This window comes from Lepeophtheirus salmonis, chromosome 3 (genome assembly GCF_016086655.4).
Source record: "Lepeophtheirus salmonis chromosome 3, UVic_Lsal_1.4, whole genome shotgun sequence".
Classification (NCBI taxonomy): domain Eukaryota; kingdom Metazoa; phylum Arthropoda; class Copepoda; order Siphonostomatoida; family Caligidae; genus Lepeophtheirus; species Lepeophtheirus salmonis.
The window spans coordinates 18919317-18938206 of NC_052133.2; the positions used below are offsets into that span (position 1 = coordinate 18919317).

The 18890-nt window shown below is 31.3% G+C and overlaps 2 protein-coding genes and 1 long non-coding RNA gene across 6 annotated transcripts in view; 2 read left to right on the forward strand and 1 right to left on the reverse strand.

Moving 5' to 3' along the window:
• The window catches only part of LOC121113984 (gamma-aminobutyric acid receptor subunit alpha-2), a 59053-nt gene extending 46014 nt beyond the window's left edge, over positions 1-13039 (forward strand). For 2 of the 4 annotated variants that reach the window (XM_071887104.1, XM_071887103.1), the window contains exons 2-10: positions 10002-10213; positions 10430-10665; positions 10774-10922; positions 10990-11072; positions 11133-11276; positions 11334-11532; positions 11597-11717; positions 12367-12681; positions 12754-13039. In XM_071887104.1, the coding sequence (XP_071743205.1) occupies positions 10002-10213; positions 10430-10665; positions 10774-10922; positions 10990-11072; positions 11133-11276; positions 11334-11532; positions 11597-11717; positions 12367-12681; positions 12754-12876 (1582 nt within the window). In that variant the 3' untranslated portion in view covers positions 12877-13039. The remainder of the gene's footprint in view (positions 1-10001; positions 10214-10429; positions 10666-10773; positions 10923-10989; positions 11073-11132; positions 11277-11333; positions 11533-11596; positions 11718-12366; positions 12682-12753) is intronic. The other 2 variants (XM_040707791.2, XM_040707792.2) reach the window with 1 other exon arrangement.
• Positions 2481-2948, forward strand: LOC121113985 (uncharacterized). Its single transcript, XR_005863188.2, has 2 exons — positions 2481-2607; positions 2675-2948. It is a non-coding gene; the product is annotated as an uncharacterized lncRNA (long non-coding RNA).
• Positions 13034-17938, reverse strand: LOC121113983 (uncharacterized). Its single transcript, XM_040707790.2, has 10 exons — positions 17519-17938; positions 16902-17430; positions 16701-16841; positions 16353-16638; positions 16048-16298; positions 15741-15986; positions 15199-15594; positions 14880-15067; positions 14345-14821; positions 13034-14286 (listed from the first exon to the last, which is right to left on the reverse strand). Exons 1-10 carry the CDS (start codon positions 17551-17553, stop codon positions 13194-13196), a joined length of 3642 nt encoding a protein of 1213 aa, XP_040563724.1. The 5' UTR covers positions 17554-17938; the 3' UTR covers positions 13034-13193.
• Between the last annotated feature and the right edge of the window lie 952 nt (positions 17939-18890).

Here is an 18890-nt window from a genome sequence, read left to right on the forward strand (position 1 = left end):
GTTAGACTTAGCTGTGTAGGAGACTTTAGAGAAGGAGACTAACCGAACATCTCATCCTAATATGGACTCCCCGAAGGCCGCCATTGTGAAGGAGTGGAACAACTTGTCCGAGAAGTTCATCATCAACTCTTGCAAGGATTTCCGCCGCTGTTTGGAGGCTGTGATTGCTGCTGAGTGTGGTCATATTCAGTGAACATGTTCACAAAGGTCGTGTCTAAAAGTTTTATTAAAAAAATGTCAAAATTATTTATCAAAAAATAAAATTATTGACATTTTTCTCAAATCAGTCATTTAGTCCACGTTTTTGCTTCCGAACCCTGTATAAGAGTCGGGGAAAAATGTGATCATTTTGTCAAATGTCTATCGGTAAATTTATTTTAATTAAATAATTTTATTAATAGAATATCTTTATCAAGTCGAAATGTTTTAAAGAAAATGATAAGTCCCATTAAAAAAATAAAAAAAAGTCTCTAATAATTTAAAAAATCCCTGCATAAATTTTTTGAAAGTATACTTTTTCTTTCTATCTCATTTTTAAGCACATTAAATACTTATAACTTTTTACAAATACACTAACTAAAGTATATAATGCAACATTGGAGCATCTTACCCAAAATTGTTGGTTGATGTTTATTTATCTTTTGGATTAAGTAAGATATCGATTTAGAATAAATTAATGTGCATTTACAATAACAAACACTTGTACCAGATGTATATGTAATTATTTATTTATTTACCAGCAAGAAGTAATTTAATAAACCTTAGATACCCTAATAAGTAGCGTTGTAGGAAGGTAGGTTTTGTTAGTAGCATAACATCTAATTTAATTATAACATCAGCCATTTCAATTAGTTGCTGAGTAATGCTATTATTTCATTTTGATCGATTAAAATTACATATGGGCTATACTACAAAGTACATACGCAGGTAATAAGAGAGGTTTTGAAATTGCGAACAAAATCTATAAATTATATCTATAGAGAAAGAAGATAAAGTACGTCGTTACCTTTATTTTATCAAACAACCTTTCCTTTAAAAAGGAACATTAGATAATCCGTTGATAGCCATTTATGGGCAGTTTCTTCCTAACTATGGAATTATTATTTAATAATTGTTGAGGATAGATCACAGCTGAACAAGAGCTAATTAAAATTCAACTATCAACATTCAGAACACTAATTATAGGAAATTAAAATATATGATTATTCATTAGACAACTGTTTTAATTAAAGTGTCTCTTTCATTTAAGAATTATTTGACTCTAAAATATTTAGTATTCCCTGTATTATCCAATGTGCAGGAGAATACTTATAGATTATGAATATCAATATTACAGCCTTAGCTTTGAAATATCAATTATCTAATGGAACTTCAATCATTTTATATCACAAGAATTACAGTTCATCTCATTTGTTGGTTTCAATTTGTACAAAATATGTACTTGACATGAATAAAATCATACGGAAATAATGAAAATCTATATTATACCAAATATATACATATTATTAAACATTAAACTTGTGGAGAACAGACGGTGAATCAATCACCCGTATATTCAATCAATGATTCTTCATACTATTGTGGTTAAGATATAAATTATTTATTTTGTATAAGTAGTTGTTTTGTTTATTTTTATATGTAACCACAAATCTTGGAGGAACGCCCAAGACCGAGAATGTATGTGTTCATATTCGTGAAATTTGAACTTTTATGCTTCGTTTTGAGCAAATTGAGCTTTAAAAAAAGTAGATATGACCCCCTTGTGAATGAATATATGTTAATTAATGAGTCAAATATTTGAAATACATATTAATCAATGGAGCATGAGCGTTGTTTACTTATACTAATTTGTAAATATAGGGTATCTAGTGGCGCCATCTTATGTAATAAGTATATAAATACATATCCCTAAAAATAATAATATTTAATTTCAAATATAGGTATGTTGCTCACTGTGAGCAGACAATTGGCCAAAAACATTTGTTGCCGAAGGACAATTCCCGAACGTGCAATTCGCCGAAGAACAATTTGCCGAATGATTATTTGGGACATTTGGCTGAAACATGATATTTAATAAATACTATATTTATTTATGGGATTGCATATTTTAATTTAATTAAAAGAAATGTATGATAAATTGCCCGATTGTTATTGTTCATATGCTATATATGTCATATAAGTAAATTATCTAGTGTTCCTTTTCAAAAATTGTTTTTTTATTAATTAGATATATTCATTATTGATCACTATATACCTGAACACACCACAGTAGCATGTAGTTCAAATCTTTTACCGTTCTAGTACTTTATATAAATTAAATAATAAACAAACACGACTGTGATTCAATCGAATGAATGAACTGCTAATAAGTAATATCCGTTATCAATTATCGTTTGACATGATGGATTATTTATATTTGAAAAGACTCATGATGGATGGACGAACAAGTATAAAATCAGATCAGGGAAGAGTAATGATTTCAGATTCTTACTTTGTTATGATCCAGGATATTTCGAAAGAAGATGGCTGTGGTGAAACAAACCATTGAGAAAATTTTGGGAGGCACTCAAAGGTTGAGTCGTAGGAGAAAACGAGGAAATAAGAGACGTAAGCTCAGTTAATAATAATAAGAGGAAAGAATTAACTCATAACTAGTTATCATCATTTTATTCAGATTCCAGATTGCTACAACTGTACTGAGCTTTACAGTTTTCCTCACTTACGTTTCTCATTTTCTTTTGCTCTCCGACGACCCGACCTTTGACTGCCTTGCCAAATTTTCTCAGTGGTTTGCTTCACCACACCCAACAATAATCAATGAAGAATATTTTCGGGAAAAGAACACTAATTAATTTACTAATATGACATATATAGCATATGAACAATAACAATCTGGCAATTTATCATACAATCTTTTTTAATTGAATTAAAATATGCAATCCCATAAATCAATATAGTGTTTATTATATATTATGTTTCGACCAAATGTCTCAAATAATCCTTCAGCGAAATGTCCGTTCGGCAAAATATACATTTGGCAAATTTTTCTTCGGCGAATTGTCCGTTTGGCAAATTGTTATTCGGTAAAAATGTTTTCGCCCAATTCTCTTAGAACTGATGCTCACATGGATGGGGCTGTGAAAAGTTTAAATTACGTCCTCAAGCAAAAGACTGTCAAACACCTTACAGATAATATATTTTTTAGCATGCTCATGTGTGTGTGTGTTCTGTTCACGTTCTTAGATTTATAGGAATTTTTATTTATTTTCTATGTTTTTTAAGTATTTCCAAAAATCTCTTTAAATAAAATGTATATAGAATATCGATTAGGTTAATGACTTTCTCAACTATTTATTCCTGAATTCTTTCTGAATATATTTTATGTAAAGTTTGAATAAAATGGGATTTGTATAAAAACGTCACACATAACATGATTTCAATGTTATCATGTTACTAGCTTTTATAGTACATTAATATTATAGAAGATAACTTCCTATCAAATCCTTTGTTACCCTCCATTTTTCATAAACACACCCACACATAGATATTCAATCAATACTTGGACGTTCTCTCCTCAAGTATAAAAAATTATAATTACATTTTGAGAAAAAAAAAATATTGATTTGATGACCCAGTTTTTTAGCTCGTTGACAACCCTCATTTAAACTTTGCTTTAGTATTATTATAGATAGTTCTGGTTATACAAAGGCATTATAACTATATTAATACACACTTAAGAATCCTATAAATACAAATCCTTAGACATTTCAATATCCAAAGTAGTTGTAATACAGTCATCAGATAGAATGAATCTCCACTATAAGATATCATTTTTACAATATGTATGTAACAATATCGTAAAAATCTTGTATAGTTTAGCACCTCGAAATATTCTGCACAGAAGGGATAATAAGATATAATATCAATATTATTGATTCGCTATCTATGACCTACCTAAGAGATCCGTGACCTGCGGCACCATAATGTATTTTCACCATATCCACGCAACCTTACAATTTTATTATATCAGAGAGGCTGTATCCGCCCCCCCTCCCCAGTTGGAGAATTGCAAACTTATGCATCCATTGCGTTCAATTAAAAAAAAATATCAGCTAGCCATCACACATATATTCTATATCTATAAAAAAAATTAGATTAATGCATAACTTATTCGTTTATGGAACTAACATTTTATAACTAACACAAATTTAGCTGTGGTGGTTCCAAATAAATAAAAAGTATTACCCTAATTACTTTTTCACATCAACGATCTTTAAGTGATTTATATGTTGTCTTGTTAGGAAAATTAATCAAATGAAGGCGATTTATCTCATTTTTAGGTAATTGATTGGCACTACAAGAAATCTATTTTGAAAAAAAGTTATTACCCTAATATCAGCTGCCTGTCACATGATTTTTTTTATTGGAAGGGGGCCTACGTGGGTGAGAGAATGAATTACTGCTATAAAGGGAAGAACCTTCTACATTTAAAATAGCATTAGCAGGGGCTTCCGCTGGATATATATTATTTTTTTTGGTGGATGGGAGGGCTTTGGTTTTGACCTTTTTTTTAAAGTCCAACAATTAAATTTTCTTGAAAAAAAATTGAAAAATTTAATTTTTTGCAAAAAAAATCAAAAAAAAAATTTAAAATATTTAATTGAAAAAAAAAAAAATCAAAAATCCACAGTTATTCACAAAAAGCTAAATTTTTTGAAAAAAAATAACAAAAAATATATTTCAAATATTAAATTTTTGGGATAAAAATTTCAAAAGAACATAGCTATTTAGAATAAAAAATAAATCAAAAATCCACAACTATTCACAAAAAATTTAAATATTCCATTTTCTTTTAAAATACAAAATTTTCTTAATTTGCGGAGGGTTAAACCCCCTCCTGCCGATCTCCTGTAGACGCCCCTGATTAGTGAAGGAAAAGTATCATAATTATATACCTATAAATTCATATGTACCTATTTATTTTAATGTGCATTTTTGAAACAATTCACACAAAAGATAGGAGAGATTGCTTACTTGAGAGGGAGAAGTTAACACCACAACGAACGATTAAATAATGAGAAAAACAGACGAAAGAGCACACAAAAACCGTTGTTCCTTTTTTAATTTATAAACTTTGTTTTTTATTACAAAATGTTAACTCTAGCTTTAAATTATAATATACCCAAGCTGCTTTTCCAAAACGACAGTAATTGTTGATTCCTCATCTTATATATATGATCTGTACAAGTTGTGATGTCTGTACAAGTTGCAATTTCTTTGTTATAAATTTGCATTATCTAATTACAACATTGGTGATTCTTTTAACAGCCATTAATTGATACTATTATTTCAATTTGATTTATTAAAATTACATGGTTGTTATGACTATGACTAATATATGTAACTGGGCATTTGAATATCACAATGTGCCAAAAACGGCTTATATTTTAGTACTTTTTATTAAAATAGTCAAAAATTATGCCATTAATATATCGATCATCCAATTTTTTTTTCTTCAATTATTGCATTATTATCATCCCAAGTGTTATACGCTTCATTTAAAATTATTCCCCTCATTTTATGGCGACAATGTGCCATATATTACTTAAATACTCTAAGACTATCATTGTTATATTATTTCTTCACAATTTTTAAAATGAATAAAATATTTCTTATATATTTCATAATATTAAAATGAGCTGTTTAAAAAAGGTAGAATATTTAGTATTCCCTGGATTATCCAATGTTCCACAGAATATTTATTGATTATAACTGTCAATATTACAGCTTTGTTTTTGATATATCAATTATCTAATAAAACTTCAATCATTGTATAATTATATTTTTTACAGAAATTACAGTTAATCTCATTTGCTAATTGTAATTTGTACACAATAAAGACTTAATTTAGTTTTCAAAAGGAAAATAATACAATTTCTTGTTGATCCCCCAAGCAACCTTTCCTTGAAAAAGCAAAAAAAAAAAAAAAAAATGCCCAAAATCATCTGGTAGATAGCCGAATAAGTCACTCATACTAACCATAGAGAATATCTATGGTACTAGCCCCTATTTATCTCTGAATTCTTCCCAGACTACAATCGTCATATTATTTCTCCATCACTTTTAAAATGAATTACACATATATATATATTCAATTATATTAAAATCCTACATATTATTTTATACGATACTGTATAATTTATAATATTACTTAGGAATATTATTAGAAAAGCGGATCTATACATTTGTATTTCAATATGATGGCCAAAATTTCTACATAGAAACAAGGTTGTGACCGGTTCAGGTTCAGTGGTTCTATCAGTATCGGTCACAGATCTTTCATTTCAACGGTTTCGGTCTAGGCTCCACACTCGGTCCTTTTTAATACATGATCAGTTTGGTAACAAGCACCTAAAAGAAGGGGCGTCACAACAAAATTCGGCCTTAGGAAATGATATTTCATACAAACAGGGCCGCAGCTACCTTATGCGCAGAGTACGTAGTAAACAAGTTCAAACAGGGGCCTTGAAAACTCGTATAAAGGGGGCCTCAGTTTAAAATGTATTTGTGTAGGGGGGGGGAGCTTGGCATAGTGAAGTTTGGAAAACCCGAGCTTAAGAAATATTATGGTTATCATATTATAGGGCCCCGACAAGCTTAGTAGCCGACCTTGATTCATAATCTATCCCACCCCTTCCCTCTTGTATTTACACTGTCTGGTGCCTAAATCCCCTTTTCCTGATCTATAAGAAACCCTTGGCTATTTGGAATTCAGATACATCTGTATCACCCTGACAACGTAAACAAATAATTAGATAACGGCTTTGTGCATTTGCACAAAAAAAAAAAAACTCAGAAAATGGAGTTATTGATTAAAGCTAATTTATTTTTTATAATATATATTGTATATTCTTTATATATTATATATAGGAACAAAAGCACAAGAACCGAGACCGACAAGCAATATATTGCGGTTTATAGTTCGACTTTGTCGGTTCCGATTCTAGCGGTTCAAGCACCGAAACCATTAGAACCGCAAGACCGTTAAGAGCACAACCTAGCATAGAAATAATAAAATGACCAATTTGTATGACGAGGGATTAACAAGGAATTTATTCATGTCCTTTTGGAAACGAAGCATAAATTTTATGTAAACGGAGTAATACTAATAAGTTATACTTTAATTAAAGTTAAGTATTCAAAATACGAACTTGAGATAAACTCCCCACCTCCGCTATTTACTAAACATCATTATATGAAGAAAACAATCTATTATCGATTGGGAAATTGCTAACTACAATTAATTAATTAGACGGGATTTACAATTAACTCCACATAATATGTAACTCATAGCTTCATCATGATAGTATTATATGTCGAGTGAAGAGCATTAAAAATTAAAGGACATTGCGCATAATTATAATTTCCTAACTTTTATGTTTAACGACTGTATTTTATTCAAATATATATACTCTGGAGAAGGACATCTTTATTCTTAATTAATATTAAAATTCTTAAATACAATCATGCCCTTGAAAGCGTAAACATTACAATGCATTTAATTCTATTTTATTTTATGTTGTTTTAATTTAATGTGTTATAAAATAATATCTATGTAACAGATTTGAACTAATTGTTAATGGGTCGTTTTATTACATTTTGTATCTTTGATTTTCTACTTTTATTTCGTTTAACTATTTTCCAAATTTTATATCAAATAATACATAAATAACTAAAAACATTGTAATATTAATTTATAACAAAAGATAACAGAACATTTTTATGGGAGAAAACATTTAGCTTTAAAATGTTATTGGTTTAATGGGGGCGTGAAATGTAAACAACGTGATTCAAAATAGTTATGATATGGAACTGTGTGTTAGGGCCTTATATATATGTATGTTAAAGAAACTGTACGGGGCGCTCACTTCGTTCTTCCCAGGAGAGAAGGAAATTTATACATAATACTCAAATAATATGTCATTTTTAAAAGTATTTTATTTATTTAAATTTTATCTAATACTTAAATGTTTTATACATCGTTTGACGAAATTTTCATGAATCTGACATGAACCATCTATGTGATATTGTATGTCGAAAAATCATATTATGGAATTAACGAATCGGAGAATATGAAGTAGTAATTTCTGTCGAAAAGTTCAGATTACTTTGTTGCTGTCGAATAAATATAGGAAATATTGGCATCACGGAAATCAAAATAAAAGGGTACATCAAATAACATTTCTTATAACCTTCGATTCTGATTTTTTTTTAAATCGTTTAACATACCTATATATATAATAATTATAAAGTATTCATGGAAAAAGAGTAAATACTAATTACTCTAATATTTGCTGTACGATAGAATGGCTTGAAATTTTAATAAAAATACAATTTGTGAATAGCTTCTACTTATCAAAAGTTGATCCTAGGTATAAAAACATGCTCCACTTCTCCCTGGTTACAATTTATTGCAAAAAAAAGATAGAATATTAAATTTTTCTCACAAAAAATTGAAAAGTTTTGGTTTTTTGGAAAAAAATTCAAAAATCCACAGCTATTCACAAAAAATTCAAATATTAAATTTTTAATAGAAAAATTTCAAAACTTCATACTTATCTACAGAAAATTAATTTTTTTGGAAAAAAAATTGAAAAATTTAATTAAATTTTCTAATGAGAATAAAAAAATTCCTTAATTTGGAGATGTACCAGGAACACCATCTCTCATAGTACAGAGGTAGTTGATATTTCATATACAGATTTGTCCATTGATGAACAGCTATCCTGCATTCGAGATTTCACTCTCGAGAAGGAATTACTTTTGAATTTTTTGTGAGTTCTACCAACTTTAATAATTGAAGAAAATGATCTTATAAGATCAAGGAGCTGTATCCTTGAAGTATTGTTATAACCTAACAACGATATATGTAATTTTTTGAATAAAAGCCTATTATATTATAGTTCAGACTTTCACCTATCAAATAAGATATTATTAGTTACTGCTCTTTCTGGATTCATTCTTCTTAGAGATAAGAAAATCTGAAGAAAAAACAACCTTTTCAACTTAAAACAAAGATAACTAATCTTCTGAACATGATAAATACATTTAAAAATTAAATGTTTTGGAATCTTTAACAATAGGTTTGAAATATACATTTATATAATTTATTCATATTTACAAAATTAAGCGAAAAAAAAGTGTTGAATCATAAAATAGCTAAAACATTTTAAAAAAACAACAACACTTTTTAGCCTTTTTTTGAAGGCCTTGAGGGGGATAAAGAAAAATTAATGCCATATTTGGAATAAGGGGAACATAACTCAGCTATATCGATCTTGTGACATTTTGACTGTTGAACAGCATTACTAAGTACTGCCTATTGTAAATGATATGCACTATAGGTTTTTTTGTTTGATTTATATGAACAGGGCCTAGGTGTTTGTGCCATCTAGTTTGATAGTAATTTTTTTAGTTTGCTTACTCCTCATCCTTTGTCTTATTTTTCCAAGACAAGTCTGTCGTCACAAAAGTTAGTTACTTTGTGAATCTGTTGATTTCTTGCCAAATATGATGCAATAATTATGCACTTTAGATAAAAATAGTTTTTTTCCTCCATGAAGCTATTTAAAATATATTATTATCAATATTATGTACGTATTAATAAAATAAAATCTATGTATGTATATGGAAAAAGTAACTGAAAGTTATAATTATGAATTTACGTTGAGGTTGTGTGGTTATTATTTTCTTAAAAGTTACGAAGATTTAAATATATTTATTATTTTATAAAGACAATAAGTTATTTTCAATAGACAATAATAACTATTGATAAAATTATATACTATTAGTTATTACGAACATGTTCTGTGGTTTTATCGAATATACCATTCCTTCTTTCAATCGAACCATATTATCAATTAATATCAAATGGTTACTTTTATATACCTACATATATCTTTATTTTTTGGCAAAATACTTACTCGAATCTTCTATTTCAGATGTGGTTTCGTAACATTGTTTTGGGCGTGTTTCCGTTGTTATATTTACTCAGCCTTGTTTTTGATTTTAAGCGAGCTGAGTGGGAATGCAATTTCAGCCCCGAATGTCACTCCAACATTCCGATGTCCGGAATCTAAAGAGGATGACACTTGGGATGAGTTTATATGGTGTATACCTCGTAACTATCATAAGGAAAAACCTCCGTTTGTTGGTAAAATTTAATAAAAAGTTATCCGACATAATTATTTATAGCCATTATAAATTTTTGTATTTACTTATAAGCACCAGTTCTATTTATTAATTATTTTCTTTTTATATAAAGTTCTGCAATTAGCAACTTAATTCGACAGTAGTAGAGCTCTAATCCATAATTTGTTGTAGTATTGACAGGCATAAACAATTTTTATAACTTTTTTATAATTACCAGGAAATGGTCGAAGTCGATTTGGAACACATAACAAGTTAAAATTGATATTCAATTTTGACGTTCGAGAAATTAGTGAAGTTGATGATAAAAGTCAAACTCTTTCTATTCCTATGTATTTTTCTGTTGCTTGGAAGGAACCTAGACTCTGGATAAATGAAACAGATCCAGCATGGAATGAGAGTATTACTGGACCTACAAACGTAAAATCTTTAAATCACTTAGAAAAATATAGTATAGTAAATAATATTTAGTCTTAATTATTATTTTAATATTTTCTGAAAAATATGCAACTAAAAATATACCCTAAAGTGAACCACATTTTCTAATTTTCTTTATCAATTTAGCAAGTCAATGAAAATCCCTTACTTATGGATGAATTTTGGACTCCAGATTTGGAAATTTATGGCCTAGAAGACTTTGGAGCTAAAAGGGTTTTAAAGTCAATGTCTGGTCTTCGGGTTGGAAAAAATAAAGTCATTGAATACAATTCCATGTAATTATATGTATAATTTTACTTTGTCAAAATCTTTTTTTTTTTGTCCGTTTGTTTGGCTATTTAGGGTGAATGTTAAAATATCCTGTAGAATGCTATTTGATAACTATCCCTTCGATAAACACAAATGTTACTTACAAGTTGGAAGCTGTGAGACTCTCATTAATGATTTATTCATCTTACTCTAATTCATTTTTATGTTATACATAGATTACTACACTGAAGAGACAGTTACTTGTGACTCAACATTTACAGATCCTCTTGGTAATGAGCCAAGTCGTCAAAGAAACTTGCAGTACTTCATTAAATTTCAAGATCTTCCACCTGAGGAAAAGAAAATGGAATTACTCTCTGGTATTTTGTATTTCCTAGAATCCTTGCTTTTATAATATTTTATCTTGATACAAACAGGGAATTACTCCGCTTGTGGTTTCCAAATTACGTTTGAACGAAAGCGACTTCAGTTAATTTATCAGATTTATCTTCCCTGCATATTGTTTGTCGCAGTCTCATGGGTTAGTTTTTTGGTTCGTCCAGAGTGTGTGCCTGGAAGAATGGGTATGCTGATCACACTATTCCTTGTCCTTGTCAATATTTTTAATACTGTCAGGTAATTGGGGATATGCTTTTGTTCTGAACAGGCATTTAATATTTGTAATAATATGGCCTTTCAGATCAAGTGCTCCAGTTCCTGCGTCTTCAAGGCTGAATGCAATTGATTCATACCTAGTCGTTTGTATATGCATGGTTTTCCTTGCTCTATTTGAATATGCTTTTCTTCTCTTTATCATTAAGGTTTGTTTGTACTATTGGATTTTTCATAGTCTTATAGTATATTATATATATTTGAAAGTCGCCGAGGGAATTAAAAGGTTCTTATGAGAGCCATTCTTCCCAAAGGTTAACAATAATTGTACTCCTTGCATAAGTTAAATAACTATAGCTATCTATATCCTATTTCGTCCGGGGTGTCACTATAGTATGTCTTTTTATTTTAATAACATTTAATTATAGTCTACAATTTACATGTAAAAATAATAAAATGTCAGTTCGTAGAAGTAACAATTTCGAACACTCTTGCATACTTGTGGAACCATTTAGTGAGATTGTTCGGTTTATTAATTTATTATGATATTAAAGTGTACCATTTTGAGGATATCAGTCATTAAGAAGAAATGTATAGCTTGAGGTACGTTCATAATAAAATATGAAATAAATACCAACTTTGAATATTAATAGTTAATATTAATTAGCATAGCTTATTTTACTTTTGAGGACTACATGCCTATGTAGAAAACTGTAATTATATATATATAATTAATATTAATTCATCAGTTTTTTAATAACTAATAATAATAAAGTCTTTAATGTGTATAAGAAAGTGATTATTGTCTCTATAGTATCCTAAATGAACAAATCACCTTAATGTGTTGTATATTTTTAGTCCAGAGATCAGAAATTAGCACGTAAGAAGCGAAAATCCGTTGTTTCTAATCTATCACGTTCTACAGCTGTTTATGTTCCTCCCAGTGAGGAACTCGAAGAATTTTATAAGAAATCTCCTAATTCATTCTTTGACATCAGACTTCCGTTCAGTTCTAATCACTACGAGAACAAGCGAGAAAACAACGAAAGAACAGTGACAGTAACTAACGATAACTCAGGTGGCAATAAAGCAGATACCACTAATGCTCAGGAAAACCATTCAGAGGATGAAGAGCATCCTCCTCCTCCACGAAAAATAAAATATATTCTTAAGGTAATAAATCATCCATTTGTAAAAGAACAAGTTACTCTTCTCCATTTCATAATTATTCTACTTTCTTAATAGGAGGATTACTATAGAGTTGGGCCAGTATCACTGATAATGATAGATTACATTGCGATGGTGACTCTCCCAGTTACCTTCAGCATTTACAATGCGTTCTATTGGACTGCAGACTTTGTCGAATGATATAACGAATGATATTCTACTCACGGAGAAGACAATCCTAATCTACGGATGCCAAAAATATGCTTAATCATTTCCATGTCAACATTATTCGTAACTAATTTACCTCTTAATTTGAAGATCTCATTTTTATAAAATTAACTAGAATAAAAGACCTTGATTCGTATTTGATGACTTTTCTCTATATTTCTCTCAAAAAGAAGTGTTACATATATTAATATATGAGGAGAGTTAACATAATTAATTTCAGTTAGTTTCTTATAGTTATTGATAGTAAGTTATACTTTCTAACATAAAAAATATGCTTATGAATCCTTCGCTTAAGCTGCTTCGTCTGTCAACTTCTCAACTTCTTTGACAACATTTTCCGAAGATTTTGTTAGTTCGGCAGGTTTTTCAGACTTGGCAGCATTCGTTTCAGTCGTTGACGAAGATTCATTCTCAGTCTTGGACGAAGATTCATTCTCAGTCTTGGACGAAGATTCATTCTCAGTCTTGGACGAAGATTCATTCTCAGTCTTGGACGAAGATTCATTCTCAGTCTTGGACGAAGATTCATTCTCAGTCTTGGACGAAGATTCATTCTCAGTCTTGGACGAAGATTCATTTTCAGTCTTGGTTAAAGAATCATTTTCAGTCTCGGTTAAAGAATCATTTTCAGTCTCGGATGAACATACATTCTCAGTCTTGGTAAAAGAATCATTTTCAGTCTTTGATGAGGATTCATTTTCAGTCTTTGACGAGGAGTCATTTTCAATCTTTGATGAAGATTCATTTTCAATCTTTGATGAAGATTCATTTTCAGTCTTGGATGAAGAATCCCCATCACCTACGGATTTCTTGTTATTATTATCAGACTTCTCGCCATCTTCACATTGAGAATCTATAATAGTAACTTCCTTGCCGGAATGAACTATATCTGTACAGTCATTCTCTCCTTTCTTGTTCAGAGTTTTCTTGGATTCCTTCTTCACTCGGGTTGAATCTGCACAAGAACACGGACCAACGAATTCTAAAACCAGAGAAGCTTCTTTCTCATCATTCAAAAGCTTAATCTCTTCTTCCCCAATTTCTGCATCTGAATACTCGTCGTACTCGCAATCCGAATCAAGTAGTGGAGGAGGAACATACTCTGGATCCACATCAGAATCATAATCGTCAATTGGGATCTCAATCTCTGTAGATGCATCATCCTTGAGAGTCTTTGGACCCTCAATTTCAGTTTTCGTAGATTGATCCGTTTCATCAATTTTTGAGGCATCCTCCACCTCTGGTATTTTGATTTCTGCTTCGACTTTTGAAGATTCATTGGATTTTTTTGTGGTAGGGTCATCTTGAGCCCCATTTTCTTCTTTCTTCTCTTTTGAAGCAGTTTTTGGATTTATTTTATATTTCCCATAGCCACCAACGAATCTAAAGTAAGGAAAAGAATGAGTATGAGCCAAACAAAAAAATAAGAAAAATAATTTACCGAATCCACAAGGGAATTTGTTTAATCTTTTTGATCTTTCGCGGCTTTTTAGGACTTTTTTCCTTACTATCCCCACCATCGGCTGAATCCACAGAAGATTGTTCAGGATCTGGAACATCCTCCGGAATACCTTCAGGATCTTTCTTTGCATCTTCCATTAGAAGTTCCAATTCATCTTCGGGTATTTCGTCGTCCGTTTCACCTGCATCTTCTCCAAAACGATCCCTTACCGTAAATGTTCGGTCACTCTCGTCATCCGAATCAATAGATGGGTTTGGAATCCATTTTTTCGTATGACAGCAATATTTAACCTCTGCAAAGGAGGAGATGGATTCATACCAATGTAGAGGAGCCGGCTTTTTAGCAACTAACGAATTCTTCCTGGCGGCTCCTTTCCTACCCCGAGATGAATAATCGGAAGCATCTGAGGGGTTGTAGGTAGGATCATCATCGGTATTATAGTTGCCATCCAACTCCCTACAAAATGGGGGGAATAGAGTTTTAACCTTAGAATAAAAAAATATGCAATAATCACTTGAAAGCTTTTTCCATTCTCCAAAATGGCCCTTTTCCTTTACTTCGTCCCGAAACTCCAGTCGGAGTTACTTCAGCCGAAGTTGCGTTTCCAGAATCATGAGATGACGATGGAGTCATAGGACGGCCCTTCATAACTCCTTTTCGGAGACTTTGAGTATTAATTAAATTATTGGTCTCTTGCATAACCTAAGAAATGAGAAAAGAAAAAGGAAGTTTTCAATTCATTATTCAAAAGGCAAAATGAGCGCTAAATTTTAAATGTCAGCAGAGTAGCAGTATTTTATATTTGAATCAGTGTGACAATTCCGTTTTATTACCTTTTGTAGGAAAGAGAGTCTCAAATCATTGAAATCCTTATTTTCTTGAACAATCAATTCCATGATGCCATCTCTTAGAAAATTTAACTCTCCATCAGTCACTTCCTCTGCTTCGTCAAATGAATCGTAGTCAGAGGAATCGTTGGAGGAGTAGACTGAATTCCCTTCGGGATTATAAGACTCATCCTCCTCTTCAGTATACTTTGAGAGGTCTAGTTTCTTCAAAATTTTCCATGTATTCATTTCAGTGGCAGCAACAATACTTGTTGAAGGAGGATTAGTTACGTTACCACCTGATCTAGCACTAATATTAGCCAATTGTCTCAAAATACCATTCCTTGTATTGGGACTGCCAACATCCAAGCCCAAAGGATGAGTAATCATATTGGGTCTAGCCTATATTTGTGGGATAAAAAATCAAATAAATAACTAACTTAACATTCATGAGCAAGTCTTCATGACTCCCACTTTAAAAAATGAATGAAGGAGCATAAGTAATGAGCTAAATTAAGTTAAGAAATAAAGACCAGTAGTTCACGTACAGCTTCCTCCGCGTGTTTTAAGACAATTATTTGGTGTGCTACAGTCGTAAAGGGTTCGACTTTATGGTTGGGATCGATGTAGTAACCTACAAGGTCCTTAACGGCCAAGCTAACACCTTGGGTTGTAGTGAGAAAATATCCTTTTCTACGTAGACTCTCATGCCTCCAACCCATAATGAAAGCTTTTTCATCGGCCCCTTTACTTCTCATTGTGACAACGGCTCCATTTTTGCGGATTTCAGAGATCTATACGTGGGAAAAAATTATAATATGAGTCAAATATCAAACCTCAGATAACAAAACGAACCTCCCCAATAATCATTCCATCGTCAACTCCAGCTCCACTTTTTGATGGAGACTTAGAAGTGGGAGAGCCCGGAGCTGGAGAAGGGAAAAACGAATCTTGTTTGAACAGGAGCTTTGAAGACGTTAAGTCGTCCTTTGTAGCACAGAACTTGGGTGATGGCTTCCTTCCTCCCCAAACAAGAACTGCGTACCACGTGTAGTCTCTTCCTTGTACCTCCGGTCCCGGAATATGGTATCCATCAAACTTTATTGCTATTAAAAGATAAATAGTTAAAAAATATCATAGTTCTTTATCGTTAAAAGTACCATCAAGCTTCAGCGGATCGCTCCCATACTGCCAACCATCAACAAAAAGAGACTTAACACAGAATAAAGCCTTTTCGGTACTGGATCCGGATGGAAATTGAATGATTCCAAAGGCCTTATCGATCATCTTTACTATAATGCCGGTAGTGTTAATTTTTATTGGTGTGGATACTTTAGAGAGAGAAACGAGATACGGATTGTGCTTAGTAAATACGAAACTGCTCTCATATTGACCAAAGAATGTTGGAAGAAGTTTGCTTCTATGCCCAACGTGGGTGCTAGTTGCCTAAATGAAAATATGTGTAATTAAAACCAATCATTTAAATTAATTTTGGAGAATAAATTTACAACTCTAAGATTGGCATGAAAGGGTTCCGTATGCTCGTAGTAATAAGGATCGAAGAAGTAAACTCCATATTCGTCAGCTTTATGCGAAAAATAAGCATAAAGTCCTTGGTTGACCATGTAGTTCATTTTCTTTCGTGCGACCTTGAGCAAGGAAAAATTATTAATTAATTATTGAACAGTCATACGCATGAAACTTCTTACGTCTTTTGTGCAAACGTCCAAGAACTCAACGGTCTGACTTCGAACATAAAATTTATCTGGATACTTCTTGAGCAAAAAAGGCAAAAGTTGATTTTCCCAGGCATTATCTAAGTAATAACGTCTTTTAGCCATGTACCAAGCAGCAGAATTTGCTGGCATTACGTTATTAGTGAAAACTTTCAGAATATCCCATTCTAATTGCCTCATATTTTGCTTCTTGACGCCATGAAATGCCGCAGAGCTACTGATAAACTCTATCAAGGTCGTTTCTGGAGACATTTCCGGGGGACGATATGGATCATTGCCGATGAAAGAGACAGAAGAGCCAGAAGTTCGTCTTTTATTCGTTGTTTGGACCATCGAACTATCCTTGTCAGGAGAGACAAACACCTGGAACTTCGGGAAGGCGAAACCCTTCTTATCTTTCAACTTGGTCTTTGAATCTTCATCTTTTCCATCAGTTTCATTATCAGCAGAATCGTCCTCCGTTGCAGTATCCTTTTCAACGATGGGCTCCTCGACCATGTTTCTTCGATAAATATAAATTTATAATAATTCCACATGTTCACTTACTGATATATATTAATATAATAACTATTACGAAAGGAAGAACATACCCATTCTCCGTGGCAATTTCTTCGGCTTCAATCATTGTTAACGTGGAGTTACTTTTTGGATTTTCAAGATTAAGAAGCGTTTGAGATTTTGAGATGTATTTATAGACTTTGATAAGAAGTAAGAGTACCTTCTTTTTTAGCGCATTCTTACTCCGAAAATCCTGTGATTATCTTGTTTGTTCGTAATATTCATACTACTCTCTATATTCTCATAATGTTAATAGTTTACTCAAGATTACCAAGAGTATAAAAGAACTGTCTTAATTATCATTTATATTATTTTACATGGTAAAGTTATTTATTTTATCATGCCATTTTAAAGATTATCTCGTCACATTACTGTACATATCATTTTAACAGATTGACCACTTTCTTTCTTCTTATTTTTTGTGAGCCCTTGGCTGTATTTTTTTTAAAACTGATCATTACGATATTGTATTCAACCTTTTATAGCTACTCATTCCGGCTTATACATACTATTAATTTTCTTTGTATAGTTACATTTTTAAGCATACTCTGTTAATTCAATGATGTCTCTCGTTTTGAAACTGTTTAGAATAAATAAACATTGACTCTCTGTGATAATAAATATTTATCTTTACAAACTTAATTAATTAATATAATTAGCTAATCGCGGGAATACTTGATTAATAGGTTTTAAATAGTTTAAATATTTCTTGTAGATCATTGATTAGTTACTAATAATAAATGTGCTTGATGCGTAACAAGAAAAGGGAAGTCTGAAATATGTTGTATCAATCATTTATGTCTTTTAATTGTAGTGAAGGAATTAAGTTTTGTCTCCATACAGAGCAGAATTCTTTCGACAATCGAATAAATAATGAATTTTCTTTTCCTTAACAGTTGTCAATACTATTTAATTCCCAAGTAGACGACTTCTTTTCCTAAATAGATTCAAAACCTGATTGAACATTCGTATGTGCTCATAAGAGATGGAGAGTAGTAACCTTGATAATTTGTTGAAGAGTTATAGTTGTAAGTTCTGGTTGGACTATGAGTATAATTGAGGAACGTTTCAACTCTACGAATGACTCAAACTAGTATTTTAATGCAGTAATGTAATAAGCAGAGTTGAGTTCATCAAGCATGACCAGACGAAATCATTTCGTCTATTAAACATTTTTTCATCACGAGACGAAGACGAAAATCTAACAAAAATCATGACAAAAACGAGATGAAATAAATGATAGCTACGACAAAACAATGACGATTTCTGACTAAGATAATATTATGGCACTGACAAAACTCTGACAAAAACTAATGACTTACGATTACGAAGACAAAAATGTCAATGATATTACTGATGGCCCCCATAGTCTTACAACAAACTCATAACTCAAAACTTTTCTTA

Bases quoted from the DNA above. Each gene is read 5' to 3' on its own strand.
- LOC121113983 (XM_040707790.2), bottom strand. From the start codon at position 17,553: ATGATTGAAGCCGAAGAAATTGCCACGGAGAATGG. The intron at 16,299-16,352 runs GTACTTTTAACG...ATCTTTTAATAG, and splicing joins CGATCCGCTGAAGCTTGATG to CAATAAAGTTTGATGGATAC. The intron at 15,987-16,047 runs GTTCGTTTTGTT...TCCCACGTATAG, and splicing joins ATGGAATGATTATTGGGGAG to ATCTCTGAAATCCGCAAAAA.